The sequence below is a fragment of the Phalacrocorax aristotelis genome, chromosome 3 (genome assembly GCF_949628215.1).
Source record: "Phalacrocorax aristotelis chromosome 3, bGulAri2.1, whole genome shotgun sequence".
NCBI classification, from domain to species: Eukaryota; Metazoa; Chordata; class Aves; order Suliformes; family Phalacrocoracidae; genus Phalacrocorax; species Phalacrocorax aristotelis.
The window spans coordinates 122,440,221-122,461,513 of record NC_134278.1 but is presented as its reverse complement, the minus strand read 5'-3'; the positions used below and the strand labels follow the sequence as shown (position 1 = coordinate 122,461,513).

At 42.9% G+C, this 21,293-nt stretch overlaps 1 protein-coding gene across 1 annotated transcript in view; it reads right to left on the bottom strand.

The window, feature by feature from the left end:
* Nucleotides 1-209: 209 nt before the first annotated feature.
* The window catches only part of GREM2 (gremlin 2, DAN family BMP antagonist), a 40,614-nt gene continuing 19,530 nt past the window's right edge, over nucleotides 210-21,293 (bottom strand). The window contains exon 2 of the mRNA XM_075089411.1: nucleotides 210-3,097. Coding sequence (XP_074945512.1) covers nucleotides 2,590-3,096 — 507 coding nt within the window. The 5' untranslated portion in view covers nucleotide 3,097 and the 3' untranslated portion in view covers nucleotides 210-2,589. The remainder of the gene's footprint in view (nucleotides 3,098-21,293) is intronic.

Below are 21,293 nucleotides of genomic sequence, written 5' to 3'. Positions count from 1 at the left end.
CCAGAATCTAGGATTAGAGCAATTTATTTTTACCTCTTGCCTTGCAGGTACTTTTGAGGGGGGGTGGGAAGAAGCAGCTAAGTTTTCCCAAGCTGTCAGGATGAGCCATCATTTACCTGTATCAGGTAGGGTCAAAAGGAAACTGGAGAATATGCTGATTAGAGAGCAATTTGGACACAAGGTGTTGAAGCAAAGCCCGTACACCTGAATGCCATATACCCCTAGAGTAGCTTTATTATTTAATCTATAATTTAATAGTAGACCTATAAAATAATTACATTATACTTAAAGCATTTCTTCATTTTTTGTTTTCATTTATAAAACAAGAATTAAATACAGTTTTAACCATTACAAGCTCAACTCAGTTTTTACATAAACACAGCTCCCAGAAGGAGTTTTAAGCTGCAGCATATTCATATTGCAAACTGGTGAAAAACCCAGGCAGGGCATAGCTTAAAGATAAAGATTCTTGCACATTTTTCTTAACTGAAGTAACTAGGGTGCTTTTTCTCTCTCGAGTCCAAAATGCCTGACTTTCAGTTCATTTCTTTCAAGTGGAGACTGAGATCCCTGGAGTCTTAGCAGACTACAGCTATTGCCACCTCCCCCCCCACACCCCACCCACACCAACACTCTCAAGCCTGGACTGGATGGTGCCCATTTGGTGGCTGGCACGGCGCTGGCAGCGCAGCAGCGACAGCCTCCAAAGCAATCCCTGCGCGAGGAGTCCCTGCGCACGTCTGATACACTGAAAGATCACAGCAGGAAAGGCACGGCCGTTCACGTAAGAGGGCTAACAGACCTGACCAACCTCATCCCGCCCGTGCCAATCCCCATAAACCGCTTGGTGAGCTCTCGTGGAGCTCAGTCTTGAAAGCCTCTTAGAGCTGCCTGTCTCGCATAATAGAGACCTGTGGCACTGAACCCCTGGCTGGCAAGAGTGCTAAACGCATTAACCCCTTGGAGTGGCTGCATGTGAAGAGGCTGGTGGGAAAGGGCTCCCGCAGCAAGCTGGTTTCACTAGATGCAGATGCTGAACTGAGAGATGTGCATCAGGGAGTTGGCATGTCATTTTTAATTTGTAAGCTTCAGATAATTGAGCACGCACGGGCTTTGGTTAGGGGGAAGGCGCTGGTTTGTCTTGAGACATAGGATTTTAATGCAGCTGGGACTAATACAGATCAGAACTGTAACAAACGGGATATACAGGACATGCTAAACTCCATCAGCTGAATAACAACATAGCATGATTTAAAATGAACTCCAAGTGTTCAGCAACACTGATTATGTAGGACTCAAAAACTGAGTGGCCCACCAGTACTGTAGCAATTACAACGTTCCCCCTGCTCCTACAGATTCGACCCATTCCAGCGGCACCGTCTGATGGTTTTTTTCCTTCAACACTAACACATTAACATGGTTTCAAATCATGGGCGAGACACCACTCCCAAAACCTGATGACACTGATGAAGCTTTTGTATTCAGTCCAGCAACAACCAGATTTTGTCCTTTGTGTGACAGTGCTTTTATACCTTAAGGGAAACATTGTTCCCTTAAGTGTTCTCAGCGCCTCTCCCACTACCTTCCCACCTTCCCCTGTCTGAGCAGGCATAAATATAAGGTCGTAAATGGATGTTGTCCTTTCTGGAGTAAGAAACACACACATCTAACACACAAAAACCTACTGAAAGCCTAGTTAAACCATGTCCATTTTAAGCCAGGCAGCTGACCTAGCAACCGAGCCTCTTACTCAACATATTTTAATCTCTGGCATATTCTGCCACAAGAAAAATATACACGGCTAGGTCTATAATACTTTAAACAGCTGTTTACTATAGCTAAGTTACAAAATAAACACTGCTGCAGAGACCACGTGTTCGATATACTCTAACCACGACAGCATCAGAATCCACCCTCAGTCTGCTCTGTGGTCATGGTGGCTGACCCAACGCCTCACCCTCTCCCCCTCACTTCTTATCTGCTGTTCAGACAACAAGCCCAGACCGTTTGTCATTGCACAATTAAAGTCATCTTAAGGAGATGAGCCTCACTGGAGAGTCTCACTTGCTTTTTGCACATTACTCCTCGTTACTCTCCCTCATCTGCGTCCCCCAGTCCCGGGCAGCACCCCAGCACTTCCAAGCGGGAGTGGCAAGCTCCGGACCAAAGCATGGGAAAGGCGTTCTCGTCTTGTGGAGGGGACTGGAGTGTAGGGCAGAGGGCTTTACTCCACACAGTGGAAACATTTAATGCTGGATTCAGCCAACTGGTCACTTAGATGAGCAATCCCAACTTCTGGGAGCCTGCTCCACTCCAGAAGATCCAACCGCCAGATGATGTCGGAAATACACTGAAACTTTATGGTGAAGTGCCTAACGCAGCCCATTAAAAAGCGTTATTCCAGTAGGCAAGCGACAAGGAGTCTTTCCTTGTTGGAGAGATGCCTCCTGAAAGAAAACAAAACACGGGGAAAAAAAAAAAAGAAAAAGAAGAAACAAACCAGCAAAATGGTCAGTCTGCTCAGTGGGAGAGGAGAGGCCGCAGTAAATCTGGTGGGGGCAACCCCGAGCAGTAGCTACACGCCTGCTCTCACAGTTTGCCTGAGTTGTTAAGATTCACAGACATGCACCGGCACTGCTTGACCTTCTGAATTTTCTTGAGTCGGAAAGGTGGGTCCAGCTCAGGGCACTCCAGCTGCACGGTCGAAGAGGTGACCTTGTGTGGCTTGCAGAAAGCGCAGGACTGGAAGGACTCCTCCTCCTTTTTCACGTGCCGTGGTATGTAGAAGGAGTTGCACTGCCCATAGCAAAAGCGGTTGATGATGGTGCGGCTTATGCAGCCCTCCTCGCTGACAGTCTGCCGCAGGGGCTGTGTCTTGCACCAGTCGCTCTTGAGGTACTTCCTTTCGGTGACCACGAGGGCCTCCTGGCTGGAGGCCAGCACCTCCTTATTCAGCTGCTGCCTCCGCTCCGAGTGGTTGCTGCTGCTGTCTTTGTAAGGGGAGGGAATGGCGCCTGCAGGACGGTTTTTCCTGGTGTCTGTTACCCGAACTAGCGCTGCCATCAGAAAAACGGACAAGGCAAATTTCCAAATCATCCTGTAATGGCAATACAAGTAGTTGTTAGGAGAGACACATTTTCAAACCACAGAACTGTAATGGAGTTGAACTTTAGGCAGGCTTTTAGAAGTGGAGGTATTACTGCCTTTGTAATCCCATCACTTTTCCTAGGAGATCAGCTTTACTCTAGGGTGCTTATTTAACATGAAGAGGCCAGGCCCTGTGGGAAGTCACATCAGTGCCCCCTGACCCCCCCCAAGCTCTCCAACTACTCTTTTTTTCCCCCCCATAGGGACACTGCTGCTTTGATTGCTGAAACAGTGATTTTACAGAGGTTTCAGCCAGAAAGGTTTTCTCCTCTGTAAAATCCTGGGCCAAACAGCTGGGCAAACTCCTGGCTAGCGAAGACTCAGGAGGCTCCTGCCAATACTGTGACAGCTGATTTGGGGACAGCAGGGGTGAGGTGAAGGGAATACCAGGTTACACAAGGTGAACTCCCATCTGCCTCGTCAGCCCCCCAGCCCCTGCCCAGCCTCGTACCACACAGAAAGTAGTGAGAGGTGTCCAAAAGTTCATTTTTATTATTTTAAATTGCTTCTGAAGTTTCTTGGGGCTTTTATGGCACTTACAGGCTTGCATTTGCTGCCTTTGTGGGAGGCTGAAAACTTGATGGATTTATTCTTGCAGTTAAGACAAGATGCTTAAACACAACTTTGAGGACGTCATTACTGCGCTGCCTCTTAAGCAAATGGTTTAAGAAAGTTTGTAAACAGGAGAGAATTCAATATTTATTTATTTTAGATGTTAAGGAATAGGGTAGAGCATGAGACAGTTGCTAAGCTAAAATAGTCAGCCAGTTGGCAAAAATATTTTTCCCTATGGTTGCCTATTACGAATTCTTGTCCTGTGGAGCATCTCTTACCAGCTCTTGGATTTTCATCAACCACTTGTCCAACTCATTTTAGTAATGTGTCTCGATGCGCTTCCAGGATATCGGAATAGACATACTAAATTTCCTCCTGAGGTCAATGCTCACCAGTGAACTGCCACAACTCATTTGACAGTTCATTTCAAGTTGCTCTCCCTGGGAAGGGAGAACAGAGGGTCTCTAGGGTGCCAGAAACGAGAGCAGCCCAGAAGCCTCCCGTTCGGAGGCAAGGACATTTTGGGTCTTTCTAGAAGTGCTCTGCTCACCTTTGTTCTTAATGGACTGTATTTTTATAATAGCGTACAGCTAAAAGTCTCATCCCTTTCTCCCCAGTAAAGGTGCAAATCCTTCCAAGTAATTATTTTTTTTCCTTTTACAATGATGCAAAGACAAAAAATTTCTGTCACGCTGGCAAATATAGATACGTCTAACACGACAGACACTTCAGATGTTGCATGGGTACTCCTAAGTTGAAAACATGCCATTTTCCAAACAAAGACACCAACATATCAAAAAAGTGTTTGCAGCAAAGATGCAAGAGAAGATGACAACAGCAATAACAAATACTTCTCACCTAACAAGACCTAACATATTTAACCCTTATGGAGATAAAGAGAAGGAACTACTATAGCAGACTAGGTGAGATAACATCCCTTTAGGTGACTTTCTAAGTTTATGAGGTCTCAGCGTCAGACTGACTAAATTTCTAAGGGGAGAAATTTGAAGTCGTTGTGGATTAACCCCAGGTGGCAACTGAGCACCACACAGGCACTCGCTCACTCCCCGCCTCCCAGTGGGATGGGGGAGAGAATCAGAAAAGTAAAGGTGAAAAAACCTCATGGGTTAAGATAATAACAGTTTAATAATTGAAATATAATAATAATAATACACAAAGCAAATGATGCATGATGCAATTGCTCACCACCTGCTGACCGATGTTCAGCCAGTCCCCAGTCAGTGGCCCCCTTGCCAGCTTTCCCTTAGTTTATATGCTGAGCATGATGTCATATGGTATGGAATAGCCCTTTGGCTGGTTTGGGTCAGCTCCCCTGGCTGTGGCCTGTCCCAACTTCTTGTGCACCTCCAGCCTGCTCAGTCAATAGAGCACGAGCAGCTGAAAAGTCCTTGACTTAGTGTAAGCACTACTTAGCAACAACTAAAACATCAGTGTGTTATCAACATTATTCTCACACTAAACCCAAAACACAGCACTATGTTAGCTACTAGGAAGAAAATTAACTCTATCCCAGATGAAATCAGGACAGAAGTGCTGAAGGAAAGGCAAGTGCTAATCCTACAGCTGTGAAGGGAGGATGTTCTGATGTAGAGTTAAATTTCACCAGCCTGTGTGCTTGAAACAGAACCACCTTTAAATGGAAACCAGTATTTCTAAAACCCAAATAAGCTCATTCATCTGCAACTGCGCCAGCTGCCCACTGACACCCACTGCAGCCCTGGGTACTTTAAATCAGTGGCCTATTTTCATGCTGCTTAGCATTCAGCACACAAGTCCAGAAGTTTTGTCCACGGTCTTTAAATGAAGCAAGACTAGGCTTGGCTTTGCTTGCAGGTATTGTCGCCAAGACCATTGGATGTCAACCCACACAGCCAGGCCAAAACCTAATCAGGTAATTAGTTTCAGTTGAATATAGTGTTCCACGCTTCCTTTCAAACTGTTCTCATGTTATTCTGCACTGATGGCTGTATTTCAGTAGTAGATAAAACAACTGATCCCTGCTGCTTTGCGTTTTATATAGAAAGGGGAGGGAAAGCCCCAGGAGTCACAAGCCTATATCTTCTAGAAAAAGACAGAGACGAGCTCTCCACAAGCTGCCTTATGCCAACACTCCTCAGACATACTCTTCTACCTTACTCTTCAAACACAAGCCCACAAAGCAACTGTGATAACTCTACTGTCCTTCAGGGAGGGAGTTTGGTCCTTTTCAGCAGGGATATCACCCCTCCAGTCTCATTTCTCTGATCCTGGTGGGGAAGAGGATGGTACAGGACCAGAGGCACATCACAAGGAGAGACACACTCTTACCCCACCCCTTCCTCTTTCCTTTGGGAAACCCTGTCTTACCACACCCGCCCTTTCTCATCAGAAAATGCAAGTTGAAACCGTTACCCTTTCATGTCAAGGATGGGCCCAGGTAGAAATCCTGTGTAGGAATTCAGGAAAGCCAACAGAGAGCTAGCAACTCAAAGTCTACAATATAGAGAAATATTATAGTAGCTTTCTAATTACTGAAATAGTTTTATATAGGCACAGCGAGCCATTCAACAGAGTAAGTAGGATTTATTCAGTAAGTCTACATTTATAACTAATAAAGCATTATTAATCAAAGCCACTATTGTGAGGTTATAAACCAAACACTGCAGTACATGTTAGCAAGTACTTCTACAGACTGGCAGGAACGCACCACCTATTTCTGCCATTGATCTTTATCAAACCCGTACCTTAAAGTGTTTACATAATAGAATAATAATCTATTTTACACTAGCGGGTCAAATGTGCATCCTGTCAAATCACGGAATTTCTAATCACAGGGTTGCCCCTTACTAGCCTGCAAATCACCCCTTTCTAAGCCCTGGCACACAAACCCCCTATTCAAGCAAGTAAGGGTTCAAACAAGGTCACTTGCTGCCAGCAACATGCCAACGACTACATATATTTTCAGTGCTCACACGCAAAGAGAAACCTCAGTATTCTCAGAGAAACAGAACATTTTGGTAAAGTCAGTCTGAATGCAAAGAAACATGGTGAATGCTGTCTGTCTGCGGGCAGAGAGGGACGAGAAGAAACACAAAATATACTGGAGAAGAATCTGGCTTCTGGCAAGAGCAGGGCAGTTCTGTCCCACTTAGATATCACAGAATTGAACAGCATGTGGCTGAGACCAGGCAAGTGAGAACTGCCTCAGGAAACCAGCGCCTCCAAAACTTGCAGAAATGCCAGCCCGGGCCACTGTTCCCGCTGCTCTGCGGGGTCCCCGCGGCAGAGCCAGCGGAACTTGCCATGTGACAGTTCTCAGCTTCCTCAAGCGCTGTTGCCAGCTGCTGCCAGTTCCCCCTACCCCTTTTTGCCAGTGCATGAGCTGGTGCAGAAAATAATTTAACCTGAGACTAGACACCAAACAAGGCCTAGCTGCATTTACATTTCACATGCAAAGTTTTTCTCTCTTTGAGATAAGGAAATCAGCATCAAGTATGAGTTCATAAACTCATCAAACCCATCACACCGGAGCTGGGCTATCAGGTACCCAGGAGTGTAAAAAATCCTTCACCAAAGAGGCAAGAATGCCAAGAACCAGCTCTGTAATCCGGAGAGGTCAGGGCACTCAGCTAGGAGGGGAAGACCCAGGATCACTGTGTATGCCCTTAGCTTTATTTCTTGTTTGTATCCAATTACTGTGTAACACAAAATATCTACCAAGGCAGGCTCCCTCTTGCATACCGACCTTCTGGCCCTATAACTCACGCATTCTTGAAAGCAGTCCAGCTCTGGAGCAGGACAGGCAGCAGTGTAACCCCCAAAATAGCCTATAGTTTTGTGGTTAGGGCACTCCTCTGGGAACTGGAGTATTGGATTTGATCTCAGCATTCAAATGCATTGTTTTTCGACAAGTGGGTGCTGTGGTCTGAATGACAGGGCAGGAGGTAAGAGCAGTGCCTATCTGTGCTGAGTGACTGTGCCACCGTTTCCTCTGGTTTTCAAAGGCGTGACTTCCATTTCTAAGCTCAGGATGCAGTTTCTGACTAGGAATTCCAGTTTTGTAGATCAGCCTACTTCAGCGTTGCAGGTGGACAGAAAGAGAGCGATGTAACTGGAAGATCTCTGTGATGTTTTATGTTAGCTGCTCAGGAAATCAACAGGTGAGACCCGCTTGTTTTAGCATGCAACACCTACAAAGCACTCGGCATTATCAGCATTCCTGGAAGCATCCAACTCTCTGATACAGATGTGTCACAATCTTCACCAGGCCTTCCTGGGAGGGGTTCAGAAAAAAAGCCACAGCCAATGGTTTAAAGAAAACAAAAAAATCTGCAAAACCTGTCTTACCATGGAACTTGAGAGCCTACCTGATGGATGGATTCAGCCTGTAAATACGTGTGGAAGATTTAGTACTATAAACCTGTCCTACACCCACCAAAAGCACCGTAAGAGCCAATGACTAGAAAGACAATAAACAAATTCAGAGATACTTTACTTTTTGAAAAGTTTTAATTTAATTAACAGCTGAGGAGTTTGCCTTGGAAAATCATTTCTCTTCAGTTACCAGCAAAAGGCAGGAATTTTAGGCTAGGTTAAATTAGGTGTGGTTCTGCGGCACAGACACAGTCACATTTGACCACCTGCATCACTCTTTTAAGGTTTCCATCCTGCAAACTTCAGAGACATGAGAGGTCTCCTTTGGAATCAGCTACTCAGCCGATTGTGGGAATCCATGTTACCAGAAAATTTTCTACTCCCTGCTTACTTTTTTATTAGACCTACTCAAACAAAAATCTGTAGAAACCAGATGTATGTATATTAATGTAAGAACACAGTGTACATGGTCAGTTCTCAGCATTTAAGATGGGACACAAGAAGTGTTCCTTGAAGACAAGCCAGGCAATAACTTTGCAATAACTTTTCAAAGAACTAAAACTTGGCGTTAGCAACAGATGCGGGAAGCCAGGAAATATCAGATTCTCTACCAGGAAGCCAAAAATACTATTTATTTAATTTATTAATGGTTAGGCATGATTCTAATGGTACAATGTTCAAATAAAGACTATACAAATCAGGCATCTTTGTGCAACAGAGGCATTTGGTGCTAACTTCTTCCTTTTAAGTACCCTTTGGAAACTATTGCTCCAGTTTCTCAACAACGTCAGCAATAGCTGAACACTGTATTATATCTTCCTTTTCACAGAGCCATGGGCCTCTAAGTAAATCATTCCATCATTAATAGATTCTCATGATTAAATTGCCAAGACCGAGGCCAGCCACAACAACAAAACATGTAGGAGGTGGTGGGGGACGGGACCAATCTTAAAAAACCCTCAGTAAACACAGTACAACAGCTAGAATACGTTATTTGGACATTCAGATTTTAAAAATCCCTGCATTTTAGCAGTAAAGAAGAGTTACCGTGCACTAGGAATACTAAACATCACTTTTTAAAACCACTGCATGCAACATCAGAGGGAATAATTGTTTAAAAAACAATAATTAATGCCATTACAAGCAGAAGTTTTTCCATTCTTGCCCCCTGAAAACCTTCTATAGTGATTTGAGAGAAAGCTAGTTCATTGCATCACAGCCCTGACAGTAGGTGGTAGAGGGAGAAAACGTTTTGCTCAGATTTAATGAATTCCTTGTACCCTCACTGGATGGACTGGATTGGAGATCCTTCCTCCTCTCCATCCTTCTCTCTCCCTCACACCAGCACCTCTGCCCACAGTGGCCCAAGCATGCCCACAGGGAACACACCACAGAGCTGTGAAGGAAACAGGAAAGGTCTGCCTGCAGGCTGGGTGCCTCAGGAACCACACTGTCCTGTCCAGGCTCTTGTTCTGTTTTTGAAAGGGGAAGGTGGGGCTCGGGTTCCCTGATGCCAGCCCACGGTCCTCAGCAGAGGACAGCAATTCCCCCATAATGCAAGAACTTAGAAGTTCTCCTTGTCAAGACAGTTCCTGAAGACGCTGAATTTAAAATATTGAAAAGCAGAGTACATCATAAACAAAACCAAAGTACACAGAAGAAAGGCACTGTTGGGGACAATCTATGCTAGGAAAAAGCTAGTTGAGAGCAACTTGGAGGGTGTTGCATCATACTAGTTTCAGCTCTTAGTATAAATTTTCCACAACCAAGAACTTTATCTTCATTTTTTTCTGAAGAGGCTGTGAGTCTAGAAGAATTCCTGGTCTGTGCACAAAAATATAAGAGGAAACAAGGACTTCACCCATTATCCCTGTCATATTCAACGATGTGTAATGTGTCAGATATGTTATTTTTAGGACAGGAGCAATTAATGAAGAAAACCTGAGGGTAAACTCACCCTTCTTTCTTATCTACCTTTACTGCCTCCAGAAATATAACCTCCAGTTTATAACCACTGAACCATTCCTTCTTTCAGGAACTTCAGACAAGCTCATCTGAAACAGGTTAGAATGCAGCTGCTCACCTCACCAGAGTTAAGAGATCTCATTACTCCAGTGCTCCTCTTTGCACTGACATCCTGCCAGGAAGTGTATTGATTTAAATATTGCATTTCTGATCTATGGTATTAGGCTCTCCACAGGCTGAAACCTTCTTGCCTTGCATAGCTTCTAAACCTGTGCTTTGCTTTATTCTTTTAAGAAGTATTAGTATTAGAGGAATCCAGAGAAATTTCTCATTTTTTAAAGGCAGGACAAGGACTTTGTGAGGAGAGTCTCTGAAGCTTTCATTAGCTGAGACATCAGTTTTTATCTATTATATCCAAGATATGAACTAGTCTTCCAGAAGATTGGAGGGAGGAGAGGGGTATTGGTGGAGCCAGCCCTGGTATTTTCCTTTGGGATACATTCACTAACACTTATGTCCATGATAAATACCAATGCTTCCCAAAAAAACACACACACAAACACGGAAGTGCAATTACTAAGGCAATCACCCAACCAGAAGAAAATAGTGAAGGAAACCATGATCCAAGTTGGGGGTGTTTTTTAAGGCTGAATGTTAGCCAGGTAATACAGTGAAGCAAGACACTATCAACTCCATACTGCCCTGTATTTATCAGTAGCAAAGATTCCACGACTGTGTCAACATTTATCATTTTAACACAGGAAAAGTAAAATAAAGAGGAGGAAGAAAAGCTGCAAGAAATGTAAAAGGTAAGTCATCCTACAGTAGCTCTGGTAATGCAGCAATACCATTTTTAGGGGAACATGAATACACAGAACTCCGATGAATACTAGCAGGTAACTGGACAAATGCTTTTTTGAATACTGTTATGATTAAAACTCCTAAATTTTGTTGCAATTTCAGCTTCAGGAACTTGTGGTTTTAGAGCCAACCACAGACAAATGTCTGCCTGGTGAGCACATGTGAATTGTCCCAAGCAGAGTGAGATGTCCTACTCAGAAGTGTCTGGGTAGTCATCAGTACTGGCAGCACATGCAACACTGGGGAAGAAAGGGGGAGTGGGAGGAGGGAAAAACCCACAAAATAAAACCAGATTTCTACTTGCCGTCCATGAGGTTGATTTTCTTTCTCCCAACCTGGTTTTGGAGAATGCTACAGTCAGGGGGTGGGAGGAATAATTAAAAGAAAACTCCTTGGATACAAGTAGAATAGCTTTTTTGAAAGGACTGAAAGTTTTCCTATGAATCTAAAAAATGCCTCTTTGCAAGAGTGAACCAGGTTGAAAAAATACTTGTTCTTCTTCTCAGTGTTCCTCAGCTTTTCAGCACGAGATAAAGAGCCCCAAATAGGCAAGTCAGTTCTGTTTGCACATGAACATTTTGTCCAGCAAGCAATAACAGCCTACATTTAACTTTATTCTTCTGTGCAGAAGGCAGCTGGTACACTCCCATTTGGCAGTGTTTCATTCAGGAGAAAACAGCAGACTTCTGCCCTTGGGAAACTAAAAACTAAATCAGAAGGGAAGCGGTGGCTTGAGAAAATGTCTTCATTTGTGACCATCCCTCAGCCTGTTGGAAAGGAGGACAGTCAACACAAGAATGGGGAAAGTTCAGCATTTAAATACAATAGCTCATGTCATTGCTTCCTCACTGGCGAACCGATACTACAAAAGACTATTTTGCAATGAGTAGCCTCCATTATATTTTTGTCATTTGCATTACAACAGAACATAGAGAACTCATCCAAGACCAGTGCCTGACTAAGCAACGCAACTTCAAATGTTTGTAGACTAACTTGGTGAGCAGCATATGGTGGGACCAGAACTGAGCACAGAGGGGAAGTGAGTTACTGGAGGTCAGAAATTAACTGAGAATGGACCATTTCCAAAGTCTTTCAATTGCACCACATGGCACCAATGCTCTTCTGTTTGCTGATCAATCCACATTTGTTACCCTTAGGCAAGCTTTTCTTTAAAAACGTTATACTTTTGTATATGAAAATGGTTCTGTATGAAAAGTTCTCTTATAGTTTCCCTGAGTTTTGATAGAACAGAGATGGAGTTAGGAGCTTTATTGCTTTGTAGCTTCAAATAATACACTACTTCCAGAGCACCTGGCTCATTTTCTAGCTCATAATAAGGGAGAAGGCCATTAGTCTTCAATACGCGTGCATTACTGGACTTGCACCATTCCCAGAAGAGGGCATTTGGATGAGGTCCGTTCCAGAAGAAAACTGAGGCTTGTACATTAAAGCATCATAAAAGTGCTCAAAAGAATTTCTGCTTGCTTTTCTTAATGGTCAGAAAAATGCAATTACTTCTAAAAATCAATAGGTGTCACATAATCCTGTATATAAGAAACACTAGATTAACCAACAGAGAAGTAACATTTAAGTTTTCCTGATTTTCTGGTAGATTTGGATACTTGTATTCTTTCAGGCTTTCTGTTCAAGACACTATCCTCAGTCACCACATTATGGCTCTTAAGCAGTCATGTTCATGTTCGAAAAATCTAAAATGTTATTGATGGTCTAGTGTTTATATTATGAATTTTTGTAAGCCAATATCCTATTTATAGAGCTGAAACACAGATGGTTCAAATAAGAAATGCTTTTATCTCAGTATCCTACAGACTAGTCTTTCTATTAGGTAGTATGCAAATTCCCATACACACAAAATTTCAGCCATGTATCCCACTATTTTCCAATATGCCGCTTGCAAGAACCATTGCAGCTGTATTTTCATAAAGTTGTCCTAAAAATGGCACAGATTTATTGCTTCAAGAGTTTGTCATTTACATTTATCTCTGCTTAAATTAGCCTGACAAAGCATCAGTCCTCCTGACTAATACTTACAGCACTTCTGGGGACAGAGTACAGAAGACCTATGCTAACGAGTGAATAAAACAAGTATTAAGTCCATTCAGCCTGTTCGCTGCAACCAGGTCCACGCCACACAAACACATAACTAAGTGCCTTACCAGAATGATTAGTTTCACAGAAAAGCATTTTTCTCCCCAGGGAGGCGAAATCTAGGGAATCCTCTCATCCTTTTTTGCCTTTTCTTTGGTTAATAAGCAACCTGCAATTACACATCTGACAGTTCCTCACAATTAAAATTTTTTAATCCACTGACCAAGTTTCAAACAAGTTAGACAGCAAGGCAGTTTTGAAACTCTTATTGCATTACACCAGGGTATACAGGAAGGCATGAAAAGTATTTCAGGGAGGGGGAAGGGGGGGACAAGTCAGGGATATCACAGTTTGGTACCACAGGAGGCGTGAGTAGTAAAGAGGACGTTTAGGGTTACTGTGGTGGACTGGCACACTGAACACATCCATAGAAAATCAGAGTTCATGAGCTCTAACGTTCACGTGTAATACAAGACACCTTGAAACAACAGTGGGTCACCTCAAAGTTTTTAATACATTCTTTTGCTCAGGGTGTAAGCTGGCCCAACAGTTATTTGCACTACTTGTAGATGGAGGTCAGGCAGTAATGAGTCACGGCTGCACACCATGGATGATGGTATTACCCTTGGGTTGATCCTGTAATATGTTGTATCCCCTTTTGTTCACAAACTTGCTTGGGGAGTTACAAGATGTTTCTTCTTTCCCTAAGAACACCAGGCTTGTGCTGGGCTTACTTTTGTGGTTACTTTTTGTGGATTAACTAATGCTCCATCAGAATCCCCGTTTAATTTTGTTTCAAATGTTTAACTCAGCTGTGGGCTTTGCTCTGAAAGGAAGCCTGTTCACTCAAGGTCTCATACAAAAAAAAATTCAGGTATGCGACTGAAATGCAGTTCAAACCTGGGAGGGCTGAGAAGCGCAGCAACTGCATGCTCTGATGGTTGGTTGTATATGTGCATTTGCAAGCCTCTAAACAAAGATGACATTTGGAGTTCAAAACCTTCAGAGTTATACAGCTTCTTGGCTACCCTAGTACATGCATCATTTGATGTCTTGATGCAAGTCTTCAGTTTGGAACTATTCTGACCCTTATTTTCAAGATTTTTTTGTAAGATAACAAAAGGAATTTTCATTTATTTCACTATGTGTCCATTGATATTTCCAGACTGACAGTAATGTTTATGACTGTCATAACTGTCAGATGGGCCAAAATAAATCGCAGCAGCTGATGCTCAACAACTGTCAAAAGTACAGAACTTACGAGGTGCTATAAAGTCAGGAATACAAATAAAATTGTAACTAGATATGCAATATCAACATAAACATTGCTAAATGCCTAAACATTCCAATATCACTTTCTAGATATACTGGAAAATGTATAGCACACAGAATGGGTGGACAAGCTATAGTTTCCTCACTGTTATTGGCAGTATATCACTTACCAAAAGATGAATTTTCAGTGATATGCTGCAGGATGACCTGTACTACAGGAAATTTCACATCCAAATACTGGAAACTTACTCCATCCTTCCCACTTCACACTGGTGGCAACACGTGGCTGTCCCACATCTATGTTCTTGTGGCTTTGATTCATGCTCTGCTCAGTGATTCTCTCTCCGTCATTGCCTGAAGAATGTAAATATTTGTTCTGCCTGTATTCTGGTTTACAGACTTGGCCCATTATTGAATATGAAGTCTGTAATTCAATCATAGAAAGATCTGTTGCCATGCATAAACTGGGATTTTTTGTTTTATGACTTAGGCTTTGCAGAGCAGCCGTCTTCCTACTTACCTCCCCCTTTCCTTGCCCATGACTGAATTATAGTTCTGTCTCTAATTGAAGCCTAGTATTATTCTATTTCTCTTCTGCTGAGAGGAAGACCAGAGCTATCATTCTGAAAACACACCAAGCCACAGGAGCCTGGATGAGGTTCTCTAATGACAGGTCCTCCTACACAGCACATTTGCAGTCTTTCTGCTAATTAATTTGATTTCCTTTGTCTAGACTAACATAATACAGCAAGTTATGCTCATTTAAAGGAGGATCGTTAGCCTTTAGTTCACTCCAAATGAGGAAGAAAGAAGAGTCAATAGACTGGAATCCGGGGGAGACTGACTTTGTCCTTGACACCATTGCTTATGTTTTCACTTGACCAAGACTTTGTCTCCAGGAGAACCCGAGACAGCACTATCATTGGAGAAGAAACTATAATCAAAATCAGATATCATCGGTATGTGCATGGCGAGGCAGTGGCAGTTACACAGAAGGGTTCTGTCTACGATGCACTGCAGTCAGCGGCTTTCTTCCTGGCAATCACTTGGCATTTACTGTTCACAGCTCCTGACATCCTCAGAGTGCTGAACAAATATGTAATTAAAAACACACACAAGCTGGTTTCTTCAGACTCCCTTCACAGAATGGAAGGAGATTCAGTAGTGTGCCACCAGGCTAGTAAACCAGAGGCAAAGCTAGTAATGGCAGTTAAAGAAGTAAGTCCTCACTACTTGGAAGGTGAGATCGTCATTCAGCAGTTTTGACAATGATTGAAACTGTGGAGCTGAACAGAGTCTCAGAGTTGAGCTGTCAGTCAAATCAGGCCTTGGGAAATGGATTGATGCATGATAAACAGATGAACTGACTTGGATTTGAAAGTTCAGCCTTCTGAGTCAGGTGGGCAGATCCAGTTTTAATACCCAGAAAGAAAAGTGACAAGGAATCACACAACATAGAGGTGCACTGTGGAGTGGAATAAGTCCACATGTTTCTTAATAATGGCAGGAAAGATCTTCCCCTATGTCAGAAAAAAGAAGACAAAAAAGAAGGAGAAGAAGGAGAAGAAGGAGAAAAAGGAGAAGAAGGAGAAGAAGGAGAAGAAGGAGAAGAAGAAGGAGAAGAAGGAGAAGAAGGAGAAGAAGAAGGAGAAGAAGGAGAAGAAGAAGGAGAAGAAGGAGAAGAAGGAGAAGAAGGAGAAGAAGGAGAAGAAGGAGAAGAAGGAGAAAGATAAAGAAGAAGGAAAAAAGGAAAAGAGATAAAAAAGGAAAAGAGATAAAAAAGGAAAAGAAGGAGGAGGGAGGAAGCCTACAGAGGCAATCACCAACCTCTTCTGCTCACAAACCCACGGAAAAGTGCCAGAGCTCCCCTTCTGTAGTCAATTTCAGGATCATTTCTAGCCTTGTAACCTCAGTTGCATTTATCATTTTGCAGCATCAAAGATGGGAAGGATTCCAACTTTAGGACTTACTGGCTCAGGGATTTTTTTTGGCTGATAGTAACTGGGGACCCTCTTTACACAAACACAAGTAGAAGATAAACAGCACCTAGAGGCTCTTTATTAACTTAATGTGACCTTGGTTTTTTACAGTGTTTGGCCATAAGCCATTCATACTGTGTCGCCACAGTTAAGGTTTGAATATTTTTCCATTACTCATGCTTTGAAGCTCAGTAGAAGTAGACAATAAGTAAAAGGAAATCTAAAGATTCTTCTCTTTGGCTCTTTCAGAAAGCTATTCTCAGAAAGGTCTGGGAGGTATCTCGGAAAGAGTTAGCCAATATCTAGCTATAAATTTCAGTGTGAGATCATAGAATCATAGAATGATTTAGGTTGGAACGGACCTTTAGAAGTCACCTAGTCCAACCCCTCTGCAGTGAGCAGGGACATCTTCAGGTCAGAGCCCCGTCCAACCTGACCTTGAATGTCTCTAGGGATGGGGCATCGACCACCTCTCTGAGCAAACTGTTCCAGTGTTTCACCACCCTCATTGTAAATTTTTTTTTCCTTATATTCAGTCTAAATCTACCGTCCTTTAGTTTAAAACCATCACCCCCTGTCCTGTCACAGCAGGCCTTGCTAAAGAGGTTGCCCCCATCTTTCCTACAGTACCCCTTTAAGTACTGGAAGGCCACAATAAGGTCTCCCCGCAGCCTTCTCTCCTCCAGGCTGAACAACCCCAGCTCTTTCAGCCTGGCCTTGCAGGAGAGGTGCTCCAGCCCTTGGATCATTTTTGTGGCCTCCTCTGGACCCGCTCAAACAGCTCCATTTCTCTTCCAGGTCTATTCAAGGGTCTTCTTCAGCTCTAACTTAGGCAGCACTTCCCTGAAGCTAGAGGAGAGAGATGACACTGCTGGTAATATTTGATGACTTTATTAACATGAAGTCAAGGACATACATAGAAGGACAAAGATACCGAGACTCCATTTCATGTCAGTGCTTGATTTGATTGAGAGTAATGAATTGTCCAAGTGAAGTGGCCAAGACAGCTCCCCTTTTGACATGCCTAAAATGTTAGATACTAGCTAATATTTCCATGTGTCCAGTAAATGCAAGACTGATTGTGACGAGGAAGAACAAGTGATCAGAAAGCTTCCTCCTTCAGGGTTTGGTTTTGTGTTGTGGTTTGTTCTTTTTTTTTACTACAAAGTAGTCAGAGAACATGTTGTGCATTACAGTTTACACTATTTTACTAATCCTACCACTTAGCGCTGTTTCAAGCATTTATATATAGCTTGCTGAAGGAGCAAGGGGGATTGATCAGGTGAAGAGTTTGGCAAACTACTTTAATGGTTCTCCTAGCATCATTAGAAGAATGATTACAAGCAGTTTAAATTTGTATATACTACCCTATAAACCATTCAGTTGACTCAGCTATTGATGCCATTTGCCCCACTTGCAAAGGCCCATTGTAGTTGATTAGACCAAGTAAGATCATCCCAAGGAAAATATTATAATCCATAGGTTTGCTCTGGTTCCTAGTGAGCGATCATACACACAACTCACATACTCATAAAGGAGTGATTTAGACCTCAGGTACAAACATTATACACCCATGAATATGGCTTTTTCTAGACTTTTTCCTATGTCTTGGCTAAACAGTAGACTTTTTAAAGGTTATGTGTAATATGGGATTAAGAGGACTGGAATCTCGAATAAGGCTAGATGGAAATTTTTTTCTGACACTATGAGAACTAGATATATTGAAAGCCTCATCTCCAAATAGGATGAAAAATTAAGTCCTGACCATTGGCGTCCATTTTCACTTCAGATCAGCTGAACCATATGATTTTGAATTCTTCCTTATTTTCCTTTTGAAGAAGGACGTGAAGTGAGCTAAAATTGGGTTTAAGATACTTTCAATATAAAATTATTAAACCCCCAAAAGCCAAGAAGCCATTTCGCAGAGTAAACATGAAACAACTTTTTGTCTCAGTAATGGGGAAGCCGTAAAAAATACACATAAATTGAACTAGGACCTTCAGGTGTTTTGAGTCTGAAGATGCTGATATCTCTTCCTGTGAAAAAGCAACTTTGAAAAAACAGTTCTGATCAACACTTATCCTGAAAACTTTAATTCCTACTGTGTGGAGAGACAAAAATAAAGTTTCAATTGTGAACCCTTGCGGTCAGCTACCACAGTTCGTGTAGCATGATGGTCCTCAATGGGTCAAGGATAACCACAGCCCCATGGGATTTTTTTGTGCTTGTATTTTGAAAGGAGGCTCAGTAAAGAATTTGGCTTAGCAAAACAAGACTACGCTTCCTCTCTTCCCTAACTTAGTTTCAGAACAACAGCTTTTGCTTTGAGTGATTATTTCAGCTTCCGTAATTTTTTTCCAGCACAAAATTGTAGAGAAGCTCCATCAGGTCAGACCAGTGGTTTGGGTAACATAAGAACATGGATAATGTCAGAGTGTCAAAGAGAAATGGAACAGCAATTTGGAAAAACACTACCAAAAATGCACCTAACAAAGACAAAACTAAAAGTAGATCACCTGTCTGAAAATCTGCTAACTTGGCAAAAACATTTTTCTTAGAGGACCCTAAGAAGCTCCTAATTAGCACAAACACTGAGGAATACTAATTGCCACCTGGCAAAACTCTGCTCATTAAAAACACAGGGCAAATTTGTGAGGTTTTTTTTCTTCCTTCCCGCCCCCAATATCACACTCTTCTTTTACAATATGAATGACATAAAAGGCTACATCAGAGCAAATGCACAATTTCATATCTACATATTTGTTATAAGGCTGATGGGGAGGACTCTTAAGCTTATCTAAAAAGAAAAAAAGGAGTGAGAATTAGATCATTAAACTGTCTAGTTTAAGCAGAATACGCAGTGGCACTGCAGACTTGAACAGGAAAGGAAGCAAGAGAGGTGCATTTGAATTAATAAAAACAGACCTAAGAAGACAAGCTACTGAGTGGATTTACATCATAACTGTACAGAAGACATAATGAGGTCATCTAGGTACCATGGTTTTAACAAGGTCTTCCCTATGACTGTTCTCCAGCCCCCTCAAAAAAAAAAAAATTATTTGTTTAAAGCTGCTTGCCAAATCCATGGCAAAACATCTAACAGAAATCAGAGATGAGATTTAGAGACACTTTAGAAATACGTGACAGGGACACTTGAATCAATGTGAGCAATCCAGAAAACTCTTGTTCTCACACCTACAAAGAAAGCCTCCAGTTTCATTTTGGACTGCAACACTGCTTACATGTCTACACACCGGTGTGTCTGCAGGGTGTCCATATGTGTGACTGGGTGGGTGACAATGTTGTCTGCTGCCATTCACCCAGAAGGCAGACAAAGCTTGGGAGCCACTCAGCAGCTCCCCAGCCATCCTGCTTTGTCACACGTGTTTCACATACACCCAGCCAACACCACTGAGTGGAAGATGAACAGCATTAGCTACTACCAGTCATACAGAAATTTAGCCAATGGGGCACGCTACTTATTTTTCTTGTAACCAGCTTTGCAACAAAATCTTCCCCGTTTATGAACATACGCTCAGAGTTTCAGTACCCACACGAACTGGAGATAATTCAACTCACGTTTCCCCCATACTGCAAAAAAAACAGCTCTAAAAACTGCAGAAAAGGCTAGTGGGAAAGTGGAAAGCACAAAGAGGCATTACCCATACTCTCTGCTAAAGGTGAGTTATTAGGTAGGGAATATACATAAAATTCCTGGACCTAAAGGGAATTATAACATCATACCCAACATTATTTTTCTGTGATTAGGTTTTGTGATGTGGAGGGTGACGTCCTGATTTAAGCTCCCCAAATTTTATCATCCTCCCCAACACGTTAAGAAGGTCATTTGTCCTAGGTTTTTGAATCCAAATGAAAATAGTCACAGACAGAAAGAATTAAATCCTGTGCCTTTTTCTGTCAATTTTACATTCTGGTAAAAATAATGCAGTTCAAAAATATATTCCATTTATATATACTCACTGTAGAATTGTGCAGCTCTGCTTTCAGGTAAAGTAATGGCACAGCGAAAACCCTGTACCTGACCTTGAGGAATAACCAAAACAGCAATTAATGTCAGCTGGATATATTCCTAATTGCAACCCATGCCCCTCTGAGATAAAGCTTAAATCACCTCAGGCTGTCACCCAGTCCAGGGTGCAGTTTGACTCATTTACACTGTGAGCCATAGTCCCCCCTGCTCCTGGCCCCCACTGGCACCACCTTTCCCCCCTCCAGCACACAAACATGCCCGCACACACCACCTCTCTCCCTCCCTCCCTCCCCCCCCAACCCCCCCCTTGGTCACTTTGTGCCAGTACTAACAACCATGCAGCCACACAGTCAGCAAGACAAGTTTGCTGATCCAGCCGAAAAGGTTTTTTTTTTTTTGTTTTGCCGGCCGGCTTTCCAGCTGCCTGCAGGATCAGTAGTGCCGCCGGGCCCCCGTGCCAGCGCTGGGCGGCTCTGCCCCGCCAGTACCAGCCTACAGGCAGGCCGCCTCCAGCCAGCTGCGAGGCCACACCCTGACCCACCTTCCAGACTGGGGCCTGGGAACGCTGTCACCCAACTTACCTGTTTCAGGGTGGAGGAGGCTAATGTAACTGGAAGGGTGTGGCTGATAAAGGTGGCGCTGACTGACAGAACTGCATGCTTTTGCTTCCTATATGAGATGCATGGTCCTTGTACCTAAATGGCTTGGTGTTAGGACTACAGCCTGTACCACAGCAGTGAGAGGAAACAATAACAACAATAACAACGATAGAATGTGATGAGTAGTACCTTTTCAGATGCCCAAGGCATCCAAGATGTTTGTATAGGCTGGCACATCAGAGACAGACCCTATGGGAGATGCATACTCCTCCACAGTAGCCACTGTGGAGCCAGGTGAGAGGTGTGGGGTATTCAAACAGGCACATCTGCCAAGGCAACCAAGTCTCCACCAGAACCTCATTCTGTTCTAAAGACACAGGGATTAGTTTTTTGCAAGTGTCAAACATTACAGCTCTTACTCATGACTAGATTTCCAAAAGA